Source organism: Herpailurus yagouaroundi, unplaced genomic scaffold, assembly GCF_014898765.1.
Source record: "Herpailurus yagouaroundi ecotype Mexico unplaced genomic scaffold, PumYag 210, whole genome shotgun sequence".
NCBI lineage: Eukaryota > Metazoa > Chordata > Mammalia > Carnivora > Felidae > Herpailurus > Herpailurus yagouaroundi.
In genome coordinates, this window is record NW_024412441.1 from 17,377,641 (window position 1) to 17,398,567 (window position 20,927).

The following is a 20,927-nucleotide window of genomic DNA, read 5'->3' on the forward strand; positions in this document are numbered from 1 at the left end:
GGTAGTTTCATTCCTAATTTAAGAGTCACTAAAAATTAGGCACTCCTATCTATCATCCAAATGATTATTGACTGTAGGGTGAAGGAATATTTCCAAATTTTTGTACTATGAGGACACTTCAAAAAAAAAAAAAAAAGAACCCTCTACATGGTAATTGTACCTTCAGCCTACCTTGACTGAAGGGAGACCCATGAACTTGTGGATTTATGGATCCTATGCTAAAACTCCACAGATCCCAAGCACACAAGTAGTGTAAACCACTAGACAGAAAAAGGTGCCCACACGGCCTCTGTAATCAGGGAGACCTGGGTTCTAACTGCAGTTATTATGCCACTCAGGGGTGTATAACCTTGGGTGGATTACATTAGCTCTTTGAGATTCCATTTCCTCCCTGTAAGCAGGCAGAATAACACAGAGCTCACAGGCCTGATCGTGAAGATACAACGAGATATGTAAAGCATTTAGTACAGTGTCTGGCATTCAGGAGGGAGTCAATAAACATTCATTTAATCAAAGACTAATGAATTTCTAGACAGAAACACTATTCACAGGTGCTCATATATAAGCACAAAGCCAGGGACACCTGGGTGGCTCAGCTGGTTAAACGGCTGACTTTTTTTTTTTTTTTTTTTTAAGCAGCTGACTCTTGATTTCAGCTCTTGATTTCACGCATGATCTCATAGTTTGTGAGATCGAGCCTCACGTCTGGCTCTGCACTGACAGCAGGGAACCCGCATGGGATTCTCACTCTTCCTTTCCCTCTGCCCCTTCCTGGCTCTTGTGCACACCCGCTCTCTCAAAATAAATAAATAAGTTTTTAAATAAATAAATTAATTAAATAAGCACAAAGCCAAATATGCATCTTCTACAGAAGGCCACTGGCTGCCACACACCAGTAAAATCTCCAAAAATATCTTGGGGATTAATGGGTTTCCCTTTTCTGACCTACTAAATATTAAAATAGAACAACCATCTATAATAAATATTTTGAAAAGAACACCAAAAGGGGCGCCTGGGGGGCTCAGTTGGTTGAGTGACCGACTTTGGCTCAGGTCATGATCTCACGGTTTTCGAGTACGAGCCCCGCGTCGGGCTCTGTGCTGACAGCTCAGAGCCTGGAGCCTGCTTCTGATTCTGTCTCCCTCTCTCTCTGCCCCTCCCCCACTCATGCTCTGTCTCTGTCTCAGAAATGAATAAACATTAAAAAAAAAATTTTTATGAAAAGAACACCAAAAGAGGGGCAACTGGGTGGCTCAGTGGGTTAAGTGTCTGACTTCAGCTCAAGTCACGACCTCACAGTTCATGAGTTTGAGCCCTGTGTCAGGCTCTGCACTAACAATGTGGAGCCTAGTTAGGATTTGTTCTCTCTCCCTCTCTCTCTCTCCCCTCCCCCAGTTGCATGCACACCCTCTCTCTTTCAAGATAAATGTAAAAAGTCGGGGCGCCTGGGTGGCTCAGTCGGTTAAGAATCAGACTTCGGTTCAAGTCATGATCTCAGTTCGTGAGCTCGAGCCCCGCATCGGGCTCTGTGCTGATAGCTCAGAGCCTGGAGCCTGCTTGGCATTCTGTGTCTCCCTCTCTTTCTACCTCTCTCCCACTCACACTGTCTCTCAAAAATAAACATAAAAAAATTTTTTTAATGTAAAAAGTTAAAAAAAAAAGAACTATATGTTTTCACAATAAACAATTTAGCATTTATGAAAATTCATTTCACTGTTCCTATTTGTTAGACCAGTGAAACTTGTTACCAACCAATATGAGTTCATGAACCTTTAGGAGCCGCTCTCTTAGAGCAGTTTTTTCCAATCTGAGGTATCATGCAGTTGGGTAAGCTGGCCAAGTTTGCTCTCTGGAACATAGACATGAAGAAAAAGAGGGTGAGGAAGAGAGGGAGAAAACAGCCACAGCCACTATTGCCAAGATGTCTGCACAATGTTCCTTGAGAATGCCAGTTAGTGGTATGAACGAGAAGAGCTAGCACTTTTGGAACACTTCCTCTGTGCCACGCACTGTGCTCAGTCATGTACACGCACCTATTTATTTAATCCCCACAGCTTTAAGGGGTGGGATTAGTATCCCCATTTGGCTGGTAAGAAAACTTGTGTAAGTAGTAAAACCAGAATTTGAAGCCAGGTAGTCTGGCCCCAGAACACTGGCTCAGTCACTGTGCTTCCGTATATACTGGTAGAAACCAAAAAACAAAACAACAAAAACCCTAGTTCTCTAATATACCTTGAAACACAGAAATATTAGAGGATGCTTCCAGAGTTTAAAAAAGGAATGAGATGACAACTGAATATGACAGAGAATCTGGGGTTTTCTTTTGCTACAAAGGGCATAGTGGGACAATTGGTGAAAGTTGAGTAAAGTCAGTAGATTAAAAATAGTACTGTTATCACTGCTAAGTTCCTGATTTTAGTCACTGTGCTGTGGCTGTGTAAGAGAACTCATTTGTAGGAAAAACAAGTATTTAGGATTAAGAGAGCATGACAGAAGGCAATTTACTCTTAAATAGTTCCAAAAAAAACTATACACACATGCATGAGTGCATGCACACCCACACACAGAAAGGTAAAAGAAAAGGACAAAGCAAATGTAATGAAACGTTATTTGGGGTAATCTAGGTGAAGAACATTCCTGAATTCTTTGTTGTGTTCTTGTAACTTATCTCTAAGTCTGAAACTCTATCAAAATAAAAAAATTTTAAAGATTAATCTGAATCTAGGGGTGCCTGGATGGCTCAGTCGGTTAAACATCCAACTTCAGCTCAGGTCATGATCTCACGGTCCGTGAGTTCGAGCCCTGCATCAGGCTCTGCACCGACAGCTTAGAGCCTGGAGCCTGCTTCAGATTCTGTCTCTGGCTCTCCCTCCCCCTCCCTCACTTGTGCTCTGTCTCTGTTTCTAAAGTAAATAAACATTAAAAAATATATAGGAAAAAAAAAAACCATGTTGGGGCACCTGGGTGGCTCAGTTGGTTAAGCATCTGACTCTTGATATCAGCTCAGGTCATGATCTTGGGGTTTGTGGGTTTGAGCCCTACATCCAGCTCTACACGCTACAGTGTGGAGCCTGCCTGAGAATCTCTCTCCCTCTCTCTTTCTTCCCCTCCCCTGCTCTCTCTTTCCTTCTCTCTCAAAAATTAATAAACTTAAAAAAATAAAAACACATTATATTAAAACCCACTGACACACACTCTGCTCAATATAATGTAATGTTTTTGTTTTTACAAAGATGTTTGCATGCTTTTTGTTTTAGCCTTTTCTGATTTTTTAAAAATCAGCTTTTATATAAAAATAAGAATTAAAAAAACAAATGCCTCTTCTACAGCATCTCCTTCCACATCCCTATTGGATCCTCCCCTCGGTCACTAGTGGAACACAGTGCCGCTTCCACAGATAAACACTTTTCAGATTTTCAAAATGCTGTAAGTCACCTGTCCTTCAGGTCCTTCATCTACTTCACTTTTTACACAGGGATCTGGATGAAGAGGTGACTGGTTAGCTCAGCAATACCACCCTATTCAGTGGGTAACAAGACCAGTGAAATTCTCACATTACTGGGCAGCATGAGAAGGTCCCTACCCTACTGCCCCCAAACTATTACTAACCTATATTACTGACTATATCCCCAAGTCTCAAAGCTTCTTAAATGGAGGACACAGAAACATGACACCTCCAAGCCGCTGCCTGCCTGGAAGAACTTCACATTCCTGGAACATTATCCTTATCTCTTAAACTCATGGAATCATTTTAATCCCATGTATCTTAGTTGTAACCCCACTAGAATAAACCCAAATAACATAACTTGAGGACTTCGATAGAGCACTCTAGAATTGGGAAACTCTTTTTTTTTTTTTTTTTTTAATGTTTGGTTATTTTGAGAGAGAGACAGTGAGCAGGGGAGGAGCAGAGAGAGAGGGAGGTAGAGAATCCCAAGCAAGCTCTGTACTGTCAGCACAGAGCCCAATGTTGGGCTTAAACTCACGAACAGTAAGATCATGACCTGAGCCAAAATCAGGAGCCAGACCTTAACCGACTGAGCCACCCAGGTGCCCTAAAATCAGGAAACTTTAAACTTGAGGTATGCCCGAAACCCAAAACACTTGAGTTATAACCCACCTACCCACATTACAAGTGCCAAGATTTAGAATATCGTCTAATGTGTATGCCTTAATTTCACTGCTACCCATCATTCTGATAGTATGTGACTATTTCTTGTTAATGAGAAGAGGTATCAATTTTCTAGATCTTGTCTACAGTTCTACTTTGGGGAGTCCATAAAACTCCTAAAAACATAGGCAAAATCCTACATCTCCTGCACCTTGCTATGGGCCTACCACTTGCATCATATTGTCAAAACCCAAAGAAAGGTGAAGAACTAACCCAGAGCTAAGTGTCCTCTGGAGCACTGGTTCTTGCTTTCTTCTTCCTCTTTCCCTCTTTCACTGTCTCAAAAAAGAAACATTCTCTTCTCCTCACCTCCATTCAATTCTTCATTCAAAATTGTATGTAGAAAGCCATACATTTCTACTTCCCTTGAAAACTAGCGCTCAGTGTAGCTCAGCCTTGATGCTTAATCACATCTAGGGAACTTGCCAAAATTCCCTGGACCCCGTTTCCAAAGGAGTCTCTCTTTGAAAACACTGCCTCACCTAGGACTGAAAAAAAACCTAAGTCACATCCAAGCTGAAGGATAACAAGAGAATTTAAGGTGCTGTGGAGTTCCCTTACTGATTCAAAGATTCTTTCTGACAACAGACAGACCAAGAGGGATCAGTATCTTCATCACTTGAAAGCATGTGTTTTTTAAATGGATGGCATTGTATTATCAATTTTCTTCCAGTTTCAAAAGAGAAAAAACAGTCATCACATTAAGAAAATATGAGAAACACCTCGTAGACTAGACAAGCTAGACTTCTAAGCTGGCGTGATCTCGGAAGAGCAGTGAGCTTTTCTTCCTACTCTCTAACCTGCTGTTTCTGCCTCCTGGGGTAAGACCCAAATACAAATCTCACCAGTAAGAATAAGGGCCAAGGCTCAAAGGACTGCACTTCTGTGCTCTCATTCAAGGATAGCCTCTTGTCATCATACTCTAATTTCAACTGAAGGAAGACATTCCTGCTCCAAGACTGCTACTGAGTTCCCTGCAACTTTTCACCAATATCTGGGTTCTCATGAGAAACTGATGACCATCAGCTGATGATTTCATAGTGCCAAGAAAAGATCAGGTCATGTTTCAATCAATGTTTTTTAAAAATAGTGATACTAGGATATAATCCATATACCACATAATTCACCTAAAGACTATAATTCAATGGCTTTTAGTACATTCACAGAATTAAGGTTATGATTACCACAATCAATTTTAGGACATTTTCATCACCCCAAAAAGAAACCCCATGTCCACCAGCAGTCACTCCCCACCCCTACCACCAGGCAACCATTCATCTACTTTCTATCTTTATAGATTTGCCTATTCTAAACATTTCATATATATGGGATCATACAATATGTGGTCTTTTGTGACTGGCTTCTTTCACTTAGCATAATGTATTCAAGTGTCATTCACATTAGAGAACCTATCAATGGTTCATTTCTTTTTTAATGCTCAATGATATTCCATTGTATGAATATATATTGTTTACTCATCAGTTAATAAAACATTGAGTTGTAACTGTTTTTGGCCATTATGAACAATGTTGCTATGAACATTCATATAACTTTTTGTGCAGACATGATTTCAATTTCTCTTGGGTATATACACCTAGGAGTGGAATTGCTGGATGATATAAACTCTATATTAAGACATTTGAAGAACTGCCCAACTGTTCTCCAAAACAACTGCCCCATTTACATTCCCACCAGCAATGTATGAGAGTTCCAATTATTCCACATCCTTGTCAGCACTTGTTATCCTCTGTCTTTATTTTAGCTATGACTAAATAGCCATGGGTGGGTGTTAAGTAGCATCTCATTTGGTTTTGATTTGTATGTTCCTTTTTTTTTTTTAATTTTTTTTTCCAACTTTTTTTTTTTTATTTATTTTTGGGACAGAGAGAAACAGAGCATGAACGGGGGAGGGGCAGAGAGAGAGGGAGACACAGCATCGGAAACAGGCTCCAGGCTCCGAGCCATCAGCCCAGAGCCTGATGCGGGGCTCGAACTCACGGACCGCGAGATCGTGACCTGGCTGAAGTCGGACGCTTAACCGACTGCGCCACCCAGGCGCCCCTTGATTTGTATGTTCCTAGTGGCTAATGATGTTGAGCATTTTTTCATATGTTTATCAACCTTCTGTATATCTTCTGTGGGGAAATACCTATTCGGGTCCTTTGGCCTTTTTTTTTTTAAGATTTTATTCTCAGGGGCATCTGGGTGGCTCAGTGAGTTGAGTCTGACTTCAGCTCAGGTCGTGATCTCACGGTTCGTGGGTTCAAGCTCTGCATTGGGCTCTGTGCTGACAGCTCAGAGCCTGGAGCCTGCTTCAGATTTGGTGTCTTCCTCTTCTCCCTGCTCCTCCCAGCTCACACTCTGTCTCTCTCTCAAATAAAATAAAAGCATTAAAAACAAAAGATTTTATTTTTGAGTAATCTCTACACCCAATATGGGGCTCAAATTCACAACCCCCAGATCAAGAGCCACGTGGTTCACCAACTGAGCCAGCCAGGCACCCCAGCCATTTTTTAATTAGGTTTTGTTTTTTTGTTTTTTTTACTATTGAACTATATCTAGAATATATAAAGAACAAGTCCCTTACCAGATATAGGATTTTCATTTATTTTCTCCCACTATGTGGGTTGTCTTTTCACTTTCTTGATGGTATCTTCCACAATATGAGTTTTTAATTTTAATGAAGTCCAACTCATCTATTTTTTTGTGACTTTTGTTTTCGGTGTCAGACCTACAAAACCACTGCCTGATCTAAGGTCATGAAGAATTAACCCTATGTTTTCTTCTGAGAGTTTTATAGTTTCAGTTTTTACATTCAGTTTTTCAGTTCATTTTGAATTACATTTTGTGTATGGTATAAAATACAGGACAATTTCATTATTTTGCATGTGGATATCCAGTTGAGTTAGCACCATTTGTTCAAGGTAGTTCTTTCCCCATTGAATTGTCGTGATAGCTTAATCAAAAATCAACTGATTATAGGGGCGCCTGTGTGGCTCAGTTGTCTGAGCATCTAACTTTGGCTTAGGTCACGATCTCAGGGTTTGTGAATTTGAGCCCCACATTGGGCTTGCTGCTGTCAGCACAGAGCCCGCTTTGGATCTTCTGTCCCCTCTTTGCCCCTCCCCTACTCGCATTCTGTCTCTAAAAATTAACATTAAAAAAAAAAAAAATCAACTGATCACAAATGTAAGGGCTTATTTCTAGGTTTTCAATTTTATTCCATTGATCTATAGGTCTATCCTGATGCCGGTACCACACTCTTTATTACCACAGCTTTGTGAGAAGTTCTGAAATGAAGAAGTGTAAGTCTTCCAACCTCATTTAAGTTAAAAAAAATTTGTTAATGTTTTTTTAATTTACTTTTTGAAAGAGAGATAGCAAGCTAGAGAGGGGCAGAGAGAGAGAGAGAGAGAGGGAGAAAGAGATCCCAAGCAGGCTCTGTGCTGTTAGCACAGAGCCTGGTATGGGGCTCAAACCCACTAACTGTGAGATCATGACCTGAGCTGAAACCAAGAGTTGGACACTTAACTAACTAGCCACCCAGGCGCCCTACCAACTTCGCTCTTCTTAATCAGCATTATTTTAGCTATTCTGGTTCTCTTGAATCTCCATATTGATTTCAGGATCACCTTGTCAATTTCTGTAATGAAGCCAGCTAGGTTTTTGATAGCTAGGACAAGTGTCAAATCTAGAGACCAATGTAGGGAGTGTCATCATCTTAACAATCTAGTGGACACTTCATGGGAATGCAAGCTGGTGCAGCCACTCTGGAAAACAGTATGGAGGTTCCTCAAAAAAATTAAAAATAGAACTACCCTATGACCCAGCAATTGCACTACTAGGCATTTATCCAAGGGATACACGTGTGCTGTTTCAAACGGACACGTGCACCTCCATGTTTACAGCACTATCAACAATAGCCAAAGTATGGAAAGAGCCCAAATGTCCATCGATGGGTGAATGGATAAAGAAGATGTGGTATATAAAGACAATGGAGTATTACTCAGCAATCAAAAAGAATGAAATCTGGCCATTTGCAACTACGTGGATGGAACTGGAGGGTATTATGCTAAGTGAAATTAGTCAGTCAGAGAAAGACAAATATACGACTTCACTCATATGAGGACTTTAAGAGACAAAACAGATGAACATAAGGGAAGGGAAACAAAAATAATATAAAAACAGGGAGGGGGACAAACCAGAAGAGACTCATAAATATGGAGAACAAAATGAGGGTTACAAGAGGGGTTGTGGGAGGGGGGATGGGCTAAATGGGTAAGGGGCACTAAGGAATCCACTCCTGAAATCATTGTTGCACTATATGCTAATTTGGATGTAAACTTAAAAAAATAAAAAATAAGATTAAAAAAAAAGATCCAGTGGACACTTCAACAACATGGGATTTAACTGCACAGGTCCACTTCTATGTGGATTTTTAAAATATAAATACAGTACTGTAAACATTTCTTCTTCTTTATGATTTTCTTAGTAACATTTTCTTTTCTCTAACTTACTTTAAGAATACAACATGGGGGGGCGCCTGGGTGGCTCAGTTGGTTGGGCGGCAGACTTTGGCTCAGGTCATGATCTCACGGTCTGTGAGTTCGAGCCCGGCGTCGGGCTCTGTGCTGACAGCTTGGAGCCTGGAGCCTGTTTCAGATTCTGTGTCTCCCTCTCTCTGACCCTCCCCTGTTGATGCTCTGTCTCTCTCTGTCTCAAAAATAAATAAACGTAAAAAAAAAAAAAAGAATACAACATACAATACACATAACAGACAAGAAAGTGTTAATCAACACTTTCTGTTATCAGTAAGGCTTCCGGTAAGCAATAGGCAATTAGCAGTTAAGTTTTGGGGGAGTCAAATGTTACATGTGGATTGTTGACTCCATCGGGGGTCACTGCCCCTAACCCCCACACTGTTTAAGGGTCAACTGTACTAAGTTTTCTGATCTATGACATAAGATGTCTTTCCACTTACTTAGGTCTTCAATTTCTTTCAACAATATTGTATAGTTTTCAGAGTATACTTTTATTTGTTAAATTTATTTCTAAGTATTTTACTCTGCATGCTAGTATAAATGGAATTGTTTTCTTACTTTCATTTTCTGACTATTCAATGCCAGCAATAAAATTGATTTTTATATGTTGATCTTGTATCCTACAACCTACTGAATTCATTTATTAGTTCTAGTAGTTTTCTTGGGGATTCTTTAATATATTCTATATACAAGATCATGTTGTCTACATATAGGAATACTTTTACTTCTTTCTTTGCAATCTGGATGTTTTTTACTTTATTTTCTTACCCAACTGGCCTGATTAGAACCTCCAGTACAATGTTGAATAGAAGTAACAAGAAGGGATATCCTTTATTCCTGATGTTAGAATGAAAGCATAGTCTTTCACAGTTATGTATATTAGGTGAGGGTTTTTCATAGTTACCCTTTATCAAATTGAAGAAGTTCCCTTCTATTCCTAATTTGTTTAGTTTTTGTTATCATAGAGATATTAGGGGTGCCCCGCTGGCTCAGTCAGTAGAGTGGGCAACTCTTAATCTCAGGTTTGTGAGTTTGAGTCCTACTTTGGGTGTAGAGATTACTTAAAAATAAAACCTTAAAAATAAATAAATACAATAAAGAGATATTAAATTTTGTCAAATACTTTTCTTACATGTATTGATATGATCATATGGTTTTTATCCTTCATTCATTTTTTTTTTTTTTTTAAGTAGGCTCCATGACCAACATGAGGCTTCAACGCTTGACCCTGAAATCAAGAGTTGCACCCTCTACCGACTGAGCCAGCCAGGTGCCCCTGTCCTTTATTCTATCAATATGGTCTATCATATTAATTTTCAGATTTTTTTAAGTTTTTACTTATTTATTTAAGTAATCTCTACACCCAACATGGGGCTCAAACTCAGGACCCTGAGATCAAGAGTCACATGCTCTTACAACTGAGCCAGCCAGACGTGCCTTAATTTTCAGATTTTGAAGCAAACTTGAATTCCTAGGATGAATACTATGGTCATGGAATATAATCCTTTTTATGTTGCTGGATTTGGTTTGTTAGTATCTTGTTGATGACTTCTACATCTATATTCATAAGAGATATTGGTCAGTAGTTTTCTTTTCTTGTGATGTCTTTATTTGGTGTTGGCATCAGGATAATACTGGCCTCAAAGAATGAGCTGGTTAGTGTCCTCTCTTATATTTTGTAAGAATTCTTGGGAAAACTTGGTATTAACTCTACTTTCTATGTCTGACAGAATGAACCAGTGAAACCATCTGAACCTAGGCTTTTCTTTGTGAGTCATTTCTTATTACTAATTCAATCTCTTGACCCATTATGGATCTATCCAAATTTCCCATTTCTTTTTTTTTTTTAATGTTTATTTAGTTATTTTGAGAGAGAGAGCACAAATAGGGGAGTGAGAGAAAGAGAGAGAGAAAGGGAGAGAATCGCAAGCAGGCTCCACTCTGTCAGCGCAGAGCCCGACGCAGGGCTCCATCTCACAAACAGTGAGATCATGACCTGAACCGAAATTGAGAGTCAGACGCTTACCTGCCTGAGCCACTCAGATGCCCCAGATTTCCTATTTCTTCAACTATTATTTTAACAATCACTTATGATCTGGCAACCTCACTATGGCACAGGTAGTACCTTGTACTCCCAAATAGTGAAACTCTTGACTCACTCACTTAAATTACAATTCTTACATTGCTGACAAGGAAACTGAGGTTATGTGACTTTTAACAATCTGTCCTATCTCAGAGAGCCAAGCCTACACTGAACTCCCTCACCTTCTTCTTAGATGCATTACTGGTTGCTAATATTTTCCCAGCATTTCCTCATGAACAAATGTGGTAGCAGGTAAGGTGAACAACAAGGTCATGTGCTCTGGTGACGAAGAAACACGAAACCATAGAAACATTTTACCACTACCTTGAGTGATTTGATGAATTGCTCCACACTCCCTCCTGCCAGCAACTTGTCCTCCTAGTCCAGCACATATTCTACGTAACATGTGCAAGTTTTCAAAAGGTGCCATATCTGTCACCCTCTTCTTATGTACTCAAAAATACTAAGGCAAAATAATGAGACTGCAGTCTGGAATCACACCCTCTATCTGTGTATCACTGACAAATTTTTCAACCTTTCTGCACTTCAGTTTCTTGCCCATAATGTAGAGATAACAATAATACCTACCCCAAAGTGTTGTTATACGTATATAATACACCAAACATATACTATACATAATATACACACAATATATACAATATAATATACAAATAATACACGTACAAGTGTTTGAAACAATACCTGGCACCTTTATGTATGATATCAAAGTAAATCATGCTGCCAACAAAACACACACTTGATTTTACTCTATAAAATAGTTCCAGGAGTACAATTTCTATACTCTGTACATTAGAATATAAACTCTAAGAATTGAAATTACATAGGAGATGACAGGAGAATAATAAATGTCTCCATTCTCAAGGAAATCAACCTGCAGAAGAAACAATGGAAGGAAGGGAGAAGGTAGAGCATCATAATTAAAAGCACAGCCTCTGGAATCCAGCGGACCTATGTTCAAAATCTGACTCCACCTTACATTGGCTGTTACCTTGAACAAGACACGTCTCTAAGCTTCTGTACCCACTAGTAAATGGGGAAAAATAATACTAACCCTAAGGAGTTTTGATCAGGATGAAGGCATTATTTGTAAGTACCTGGCACACAATAGCCACCTAATAAACAGAAACCACTTTTATTAGTTTTCTTAAATTTCATTTTAATAAACAAATTTGATTAACAAGTAAACAACTAATATGGAAACAAGGACCTGATGTTGATCCAAGAGTTCCCAATGCTGGCTACATATGTGACTCACCTGGAAAGCTTTGTAAAAGTCAGGTTGCCTACACGGCACCTAAGACAAACAGAATTATACTCTCCGAGGCTGGGGCCTGGGCATCAGTACTTTTATTTTTTTAGATTTTTAACATTTTTATTAAAAAAAAAAATTTTATTATTTTTAAGAGCATGAGCGGGAAGTGGCAGAAGGGGGTGGGGGGGGACAGAGGATCCCAAGGGGGCTCTGTGCTGACAGCGGAAAGCCCAATGGAGAGCTCGAACTCATGACTCATGAGATCATGACCCGGGCCGAAGCCAGATGTTTAACTGACTGAGCCGCCCAGGCATCCCTAATGTTTTTATTTATTTTTGAGAGAAACAGACAGACAGACAGACAGACACAATGTGAGCAGGGGAAGGGCAGAAAGAGAGGGAGACACAATCTAAAGCAGACTCCAGGCTCTGAGCTCTCAGCACAGAGCCCGACGCAGAGCTCAAACTCATAAACCGGAAGATCATGACCTGAGCCAAATTTGGACGCTCAACCAAGTGAGCCACCCAGGCAACCCTTGAAATCGGTAATTTTAAATGCACTCCAGGCAGGAGCGCCTAGGTGGCTCAGTCGGTTAAGCATCTGACTTTGGATTAGGTCATGATCTCACAGTTCATGAGTTCAAGCCCTACATCGGGCTCTCTGCTGTCAACACAGAGCCCGCTTCAGATCCTCTGTCCCCTCTCTCTCTCTCTCTGCCTCTCCCCTGCTCACTCTCTCTCTCAAAATAACATTAAAAAATAAATAAAATTAAAAAATACATTCACTATAGGCAATTTCAATGTGCAGCTGGGAGTGAGAACCATAACAGCTAGCTAGAAAAGAAGTGCTGATTTTTTATCAACTGAAACTAATTTTACTGATTAACATCTACTCTTCTTATGAAATAAGCCCATCAGATCTGCCCTCTCAAATGAGAATTATTATTATCTGATGGTGAAATGGAAGCTAAAAGAATCTGAACAATTTATTTCTGGGAGAAGCAGAGAGCCAGGTTTAAAACTCCAGTCAAGCCCTGAAGCCCATACCTCTTACTCAGATGCACTTCTAACGACTACTATTTCCTCAGCATGACTACAAACCTAGTCATGACATTCTCCTCATTTAAATCCTTTAACACACTTACCCCCTTAGAATAAAATCCAGTCTCCTTAACAGGAACACCTCTCTTCAGAATGTGGCCCAACAATGTGCGTGGTGAGAATGAGTCACATACATTTGGATGGCTCTGGTGCTGGTCTGAACAGCCAAACCACTAACCACCCAAGGGGACACTGCTCAATCTCAGTGGCCGGTCAACTTGCCCAACAGGGAACGGTGTTAACACTAAAGAACACAATGGGAACGGTGGCCCCTGAAGTTGTACAACATGGCAAGACTGCTGGCCTTGTTTTTCTTTCTAGCCTCCTCTTTCTCTGATCCCTTTTCCCCCTCATTCTCTGTCCCTTCTCTCACTCTATCACCTTTAAACACGCTTTTCCCTCTGCATGGAATACTGGTTCCTACTTCTGCAGACTTCAATGTAAATGTCACTTCGTGGAGGAAATCTTTTCCACCACCACTACTACCACACTGTCCCACTCCAAGATAGATGCACCCCTGGGTCTCCTACGGTGCCCCATAGTTCCCCATCAGCATTCTCACACATCAGTGCTACTGAGTGCAAGGACCAATGCTGATCTTGCTCACTAACTTCCCCCACCTAGAAAGTGCCTGATGTATGGCGGCTTGAGGAGGAGCCTAGAGGCAACATGGAGAAGTTACTCTGTAAGTGTCTCACAACAAAAGGTTACTCTCCTAACTCAGGTCTCACGTTCCACCTCCCTCAGGGGAACTCCATGGGCAATGTCAAAAATCGTTGAATCTGGGTATTGCATATATGATGATGTATTCTTCCAATTTTTTAAATAAGTTTGATATTTTTCATATAAAGCTTTTAGGGAAAAAAATAAAGTGAGTGCTGTCTGCACCCCTAATCCTGCCTTTCTTGCTATTATTTAGCTATAGGATACCCACCAGCAACCTGTCACCATCATTTTCCTACCATCTGATGGCAGGGCCATCAGGCAAAGACAGTACAAACCTACTGGCAGTCTGAGAAAGTAGTAAAGAACCCTAGGGTCAGCCAACAAAAAGTAAGAAGCTTTTGCCAAAAGCCAGATACTGGATTGCAATGAAATGCTAGGACTCCATCAATTTCCTTTTACCACCTTTCCTACAGGAGAGCAGAATTGTTGTTCAGGCCTAAAAACAGGAAGAAGAAAAGGATGCTCAAAAGAATGAGCAAGCTGCAGAAGAGAGTAAAGTGGTGATCTATTAAGTCAGGGGAGCTGGGTTATATAAATTCAGCTGGCTCTGGTGCCGGCCTGGTAGCCAAATCACCAACCAGCCAAGCAGGCTCAATTCCAGCAGCTACCTAACGTGCACAAGAGAACAATGTTTAACACTAAAGAAAAAGCCCCCAATCACGACAGTCATTCCCAAAGGTCTGTGTACCATAAACAATTCTTTCTAGAAAATGCTGACAAGGATATTAACTTTTCAAATTCAATAGATGAAGGAAACAGAACCAAACCCCTCATATTCTATCCCCTGTTCCATCACGGACATCCCTGAGGCAAAGGACTGTGATGTCAGTGCAGCTGACCTAAGCTCTGACACTTGCCATTTACCTCTTGCTGCTTCTCCTCATTGGGGTACGTGTCTACAAATACTCCCAGCCCCACAAATTTGTCCATGTTTCCAAACACAGGCCCTAGAGAGAGAGAAGAGATGATGAACAATGAAATAAAGCCAAGAGTTGATAAAGGAATAATATATCACTATGATGGAGGAAAAAGTAAAATTCAAATGACTGACTCCCAGGCCTCTTTTTAAGACGAGAAAACATATGTAAAAGCACCCAGCAAAAGTGCATGGCCTGTAACAAGCACCCAACAAAATCTGTAGCTGTTTGGTATTGAAGGCAGGGGAAGAGAGAAGGCCACTGCAACGTTGTTTAGCACCACAGCTGCTCCCTGGTCCAAACTGGTTGCTAAGGCGCCCCTAAAGAATTCTGCTTCACGAACGCTTGGTGACAACTATGCCCCTGAGAGAGAGCTGAATTCCCAAATTCCACTTCTTGTTGCAAAAGAGATCAGGTCAAATCAGGTTGAGTTTGCCATGTCCTTGGAGCAATGGCTCCCACACAACTCCTGACTCAAGGAGTTCTAAGATCATACAATGCACATGCTCAAAAGAAATCAGCTCACCCAATCGGCAGTGCTCTGGAAAGCCAGCACTTTCACCCGGCCAACAGGCCACGTGGCCTCAAAGGGAAACCGGAAGGAACTAATAAGCAAGAAATTGTCCCAGGATGAGTCAAGTTCAACTGCTTTACTAGGAGTCAGACCCCATTCTAGAGACTAGATAGGCCAGTCTTTATCCACAGACATCAAGGGAGTGGCAAACTGCTGGCACTGTGGGCACATACCCTTCTCCAAAAGAGGGCATGTGAGAAAGCAGGCCTGTCACACCCCACACAAGAGCAACCCAGGGTCCCAATACCTGGCTGCATCCGATCCTTTGTGTACCAGATTGCCAAGCCATCCCCATGCAGATTCTTCTTCCCTTGTCCATGGATTCTGAAGTGTACCTGCAACTCCCAGTCTCTCAGGAAACATGGCTGAGGAGAAAAAGACACTGGAATCAATGAAGAGTGTGAAATGTGAAACCCCTCAAAGCCCTCGCCAGCAGTCTAGAGACTGGGAAAACACAAATGAAGGTAACATAAGGTGAAGGGTTGAAACTGAAATCTATGACTTGCTAAGTGCTAAAATTAAACAGGTTGAGCTGTTCAACTGTATATGATATTTAATGTGGAAAGTGAATAAACCTCCCAATTATCCTCAGTATCTCCTAACAGAAACAGGATAGTACTCAAATTTGAAAAGACAAGAGACTGCCAAGTTAGACTACTGTGATCCTACAGCAAAGCATCTCAGCCTATAGAGTACAGGTGGCTGAAGTGACACTCATTTGCAACTTGAGCTCACACCTCTGACAGAAAGATTCTAAAAAGCCTGGATTTCAAGAAAGGTCAAAGCTTCATTCATTACAGAAAATAAAAAAAGCTAAGCCATTATACAAAGGTTTTCAGGACTAATTAGCAGATATGTGAACAACCCTAATTAGCCAGACTTGTCCTTATGCCAAGCTGAGGGGCAAGCCAGAATTCCCCAAGAAGGAGTAAGTTACAGTCTCCCAAAACATCATGCCCATGATCAAGAGGCATAAATGCACCAAAGGAGACCACCATCCCCATCACAGGGACAGCTTTTGGTGGAAACATGGAGGTGGGTACTAATCAGACTCCTGTGTTTCTTGGGGTTTATTTTGTTTTTTTCTTGAATTGTGTACCAAAAGCTTGCAAAAATGCAGAAGGAAGTAAGTGGATGGCTAAGTGCTCTAAATGGTTGAACACTTTCAAGAGAAAGCAGAGTAGGTATCTGGTTTAGAGAGGCTCCTAATTAAAGGTCACTATGAAGAAAGAAAGGACGGAGGAGCAGATAGACCAGCAGGGTTCAGGCAGAGTCTCTCCAAATAGATTGTTCTGGCTCTTGAGCAACATACTGCTAGATCATTTTTAGTATTCATTTTTAATTTCTGGGAAATCTTCCAAAAGTGTTAGTATTAGGAATACACAGTCAAATGAAAGGGGTGAGGTTACTTCTGAATTCACCAAAGAACCTGTAACTCCAATAGCTTACCCTACCCTAATGATCCCAGTCCCTGTGTTGTCATTCTGTGTTCTCCTCTTTCTGTTCTTGCACTTAGATATCAAGACAAGAATGAAATTCAGTGGCAGGAAGCTCCCCCATAGCCAGTGGGTATTATCCCCCTGGGACAAGGGCAGGGCCAGAGAAGTTCACACTGAGCCAAGAGGTATCTGCTACTTATCCTCGGTCTCCTCTAGCACAGTGCCACACACTTTTGCTCAGGGCTATGTCTAGCACTGGTTCTGAAACTTGGCTATACATTAGATTCACCTAGGGAGTTTTTAAAAATTCCCATGACCACAGGCATCAACTCCAATGGACAGCCAAATTTGAGGACCACTGTTCAAACAAACACATCCTATTCAAATAACTCAGAAACAACCCCAAAGCTCATTCTGATAGATAACAACAACAACAACAACAACAACAACCCACAGTATCAGAGAATCTGAAAAAGGGCAATATAACTAGATCCTAAACTAGAACGGCTGCTAAAAGAGTTATGTAGAAGCAGCTAGCAAGACAGCAGCAAAGTATCAAGCTCTAGACATAATCGTTTAGTAACCCAGAGACCTCATCAATGAAACTTACATGTAACAGATACATAATGTAACAGGGCACATTTCTGTAACCATTTTAACTTTCTAAGGCTCTTTCATATCTATTGTCTTATTTTATTCTCCCGATAACCCTAGTGGGCATGTAGAAGGTATTATGAAGCTCATTTGGCGGATGGAGAAACTGAAAACAGAATTAAGTAACAGCCAAGGGCTCACAGTGGATCTGTGATACAGCTAGATCTAAAACCTAATCAAGGCTGTCAACTGCCAGCCTTTTGCTTCTTCTACCAGAACACATCACCCTGCACTCTGTCCAAGAACAAGAGCAACACTACAGTCTGGGTTAAGAGGCCAGCTTGTGCAAACAGCTCGTGTAGAAACTTCTCTTAACCCTCTGCTCTGTTAGAATTCTTTGCCACATAAAATGAACAGGGAAAAGAGATAGTTCTTTTTTCTGAGGTTCACTTATCTATAATCAATGGAAAAAAAAAAACCATGAAAAAGTAAGTTCTTAGCTTATGAGAACCCAAGAGAAAGTATTAAAGGATGCCAAGGTCATTCCCAAGAGTAAAGGGGTTGTAAAAGACTTAGAAAGAGCCCTGGAAAGCAAAAAGAAAGCATCATCTTACACTTATACAAAATCACAGTGCAGCCACACCAGGAATACTGCATTCACTTCTTGCCGCCATACCTCAAGGAAGACAATGTAGCTAGAAAAGTTCCAGAGAAGGACAAAAAAAAAAAAAAAAAAAAAAAAAGACCAATGGCTCAAAGTGGCTTTCACATGAAAATAAAATTTAAAATTAAACTCTTCAACATGAAATAGCAAGGGCGAATCCTGGGATGAAATTTAGGATACATTTAAAAGAGCAGTCTTCTACTTTACAAAGTAACTAAATGTGAGTTATTAAGAGTTATTAACCTCCAAGAAGTAATACTATCAGGTCAATAGGGAATTAAAGATACTTCAGAAAACAGAATCAAAATGGATTATTTCCTATAACTGGGGCAATCAAGAGCATTTCCCTACATATCTGATACCATTATGAAGGTCATCATATTCTCTGAAAAATTCCTGAAATCCACAGAAGACAGAACCCTGGGGATAGACAGTAAAATTAAGTCAATATGCCACTGGTGAACTTTTTAGGACTTTGTGGGTCAGCGACACAGGAGGGAGAAAGATTCTTACCACCCGGTTCCACAGGGCACCCTGTTTACTTTGCATATCTGGGGTAAGGCGGATATATTGGGTCATCACCATGGCATTGCCCATCAGATTCCACAGTGAGGAACTGCCTGTGCCCACACCTACAGGGAGGAAGTAGATCAGTTCATACTCTTCAGCACCAACCCATTCAGAAACCACCAAGAACCATCCTAAAGCTGGAGTCATCATCTTTTGCTACCTTTCCCGACACTCAATCTCCTATCTCTGTCACTCATAAATCTCAAATCCTTACCACCTTGACAGCTTCCTTTTCACAAAGCCCTTCTCAGGTGAAGACATCCCAGCTATCACTTTGTCCATGCCGCAAAAACCACAGCTCAAACCCATTCCTCCCATTTTATACTTAAGTAAACTTTAGCACCATAAAAAAAAAAATTTCCCCAGTTCTACCAAAAAGAGCTTGACCCTCAGGCCTCTGGTGCTTAATCACATTATTTCTTTAAACAATTGAAGTGTGAAGGTACTGCTCCCAGGACCTCAGGCTATACACTTCATGAAAGTGATAATTTTTGTGTCAGTGAGACACCACAGATGAGGCACCTGAAGCATCTGATGAGTTAATAAATGATCACTTAGCAGCCGTGTACACACTTGCACTTTGAGTTTTTGTCTGCTGTCCCACACTCCAGTGGGGAAACAGACTTGTGTTTCTGCACTGATTTGGTCTTCTTTGTAACTTAACTAATACAAATCTTTTGGTAGATGAGCTGTGCCTAAAAGTCTATGAGCCCCAAACAGAGCAGCCTCTTTGATCAACAGGGCTCCTGGACTGGAGAACAGGTGTTTTAACCGGCAACAGACTTTTATCTTCTTTCTCAGTCCAGCCAAGCTCTACCCTAGTTCTGCCTCCTGCTTTATTTCTAGCACATCCACAACTCCATCCGGAGACCTGCTCTTTGCTAGTGGCCTTCAATCACTTTCCACCATTTGCAGTTCCATCCTTCCCACATTCCTCCTGTCGAACTCCCCTTTGTCCAGGCCTAGCGCTTGTGGCATCCGAGCCCGGCTTTGACCTGCTGTAAACTTCCAAAACAGGGTCGGGGGAGGAGGGGAGCTGACCCCTGCCCTTGCGACCCGTGGTTCCCAAACGCGGCGAAGTCCCCGTGGGCCCTCACCCACCGCCGGCAGTTTCCTTAGGGCCACGAAGCCTTTCACCACCCCGGTCTCTACCGATGAGCTCAAGTCCGGAAGCCCTCCCCGTGCACGACCACCTCGCCCGGGGTGCCTCACCCTGGTAGGGCTTCGACAGCGAGTGTTCCCGTTTCAAGTACTCGAAGGTTTGGCCCGCCCCGACTTGCCGTGGCCCCTGCCCAGACCCCAACAAAAGGAGAAGGAGCAACATCCTGGACCCATTCCAAGCCAACAAACGCCGCCGCCACCGTTGCCACCACCCAGAGGGTCCCAGAGTCGCCGCCATCTTTCCCACTGCCGTCCCTTCATTAAAAGCCCGCCCCGTTGCCCAAGCCATTAGCCCAGAGAACCATCTGCCCCGCCTCCCATTGGCTCTCGTCGAGCCCCCGCCCCCGCAGGTGAGCATCTCACCGATTGGCTGGCTTCGAGATCAGTTGCCTTGCCAACCTAGGGAGGGGGAGTGGCCTAATGCCTGGAGTCTCTTATTGGCATTTGTCCTGCGGTCCACTAGGCCTGCTGGGATACGTAGTGATTTCCATTTTGTCTCAGCATTCTAGAGTAAATTTAAAGAGATAAAATGTTTCTCCCAGTTTCACACAGACGTTCTATCCTCTCTGCCATAGTACCTTCGTGTCTATGCGGAGTTATCCGTCAGGATGTAAAACTGAAAGGAGAAATAGACAAATCCACAATTACTGTAACTGGGCAATTATTAGGAAAACTATCAAATTTATAAAAGACTTTGAACACAACAAAGAACTTGACCTGATGACATTTATAGAAACTCCACTCAACAACAGCAAAAGACACATTCTCTTCAAGTGCAAAAGAAACATTTACCAAGATAGCCTGGGCAAAACAAAACAAACACCTCCACAAATTTAGCAGAAATGAAAGCACACAAAGGATGTTCTATCATGATGGAATTAAGCTAGAAATAACAACTGAAAGATTTCTGGGAAATCCTCAAATATTTGGAAATTAAACAACTCACTTCTTTAAAAAAATTTGTTTAATGTTTATTATTATTTTTTAAGAGAGACAGTGTGAGCAGGGGAGGGCAGAGAGAGAGGGAGACATGGAATCTGAAGTCGGCTCCAGGCCCCTTAAACAACTCCTAAATAACTCATAGAGGAGTAGGAAGTACTGAAGGACTGTAGTG

At 41.5% G+C, this 20,927-nt stretch overlaps 1 protein-coding gene across 6 annotated transcripts in view; it reads right to left on the bottom strand.

The window, feature by feature from the left end:
- Positions 1-20,082, bottom strand: part of LMAN2L (lectin, mannose binding 2 like) — a 64,506-nt gene extending 44,424 nt beyond the window's left edge. For 2 of the 6 annotated variants that reach the window (XM_040453935.1, XM_040453934.1), the window contains exons 1-4: positions 19,865-20,081; positions 18,596-18,714; positions 15,633-15,750; positions 14,759-14,841 (exon numbers count right to left, since the gene is read on the bottom strand). In XM_040453935.1, the coding sequence (XP_040309869.1) occupies positions 14,759-14,841; positions 15,633-15,750; positions 18,596-18,714; positions 19,865-20,051 (507 nt within the window). In that variant the 5' untranslated portion in view covers positions 20,052-20,081. Of the gene's footprint in view, positions 1-14,758; positions 14,842-15,632; positions 15,751-18,595; positions 18,715-19,864 lie in introns of those variants that run through there. The other 4 variants (XM_040453939.1, XM_040453937.1, XM_040453936.1 and 1 more) reach the window with 3 other exon arrangements.
- Between the last annotated feature and the right edge of the window lie 845 nt (positions 20,083-20,927).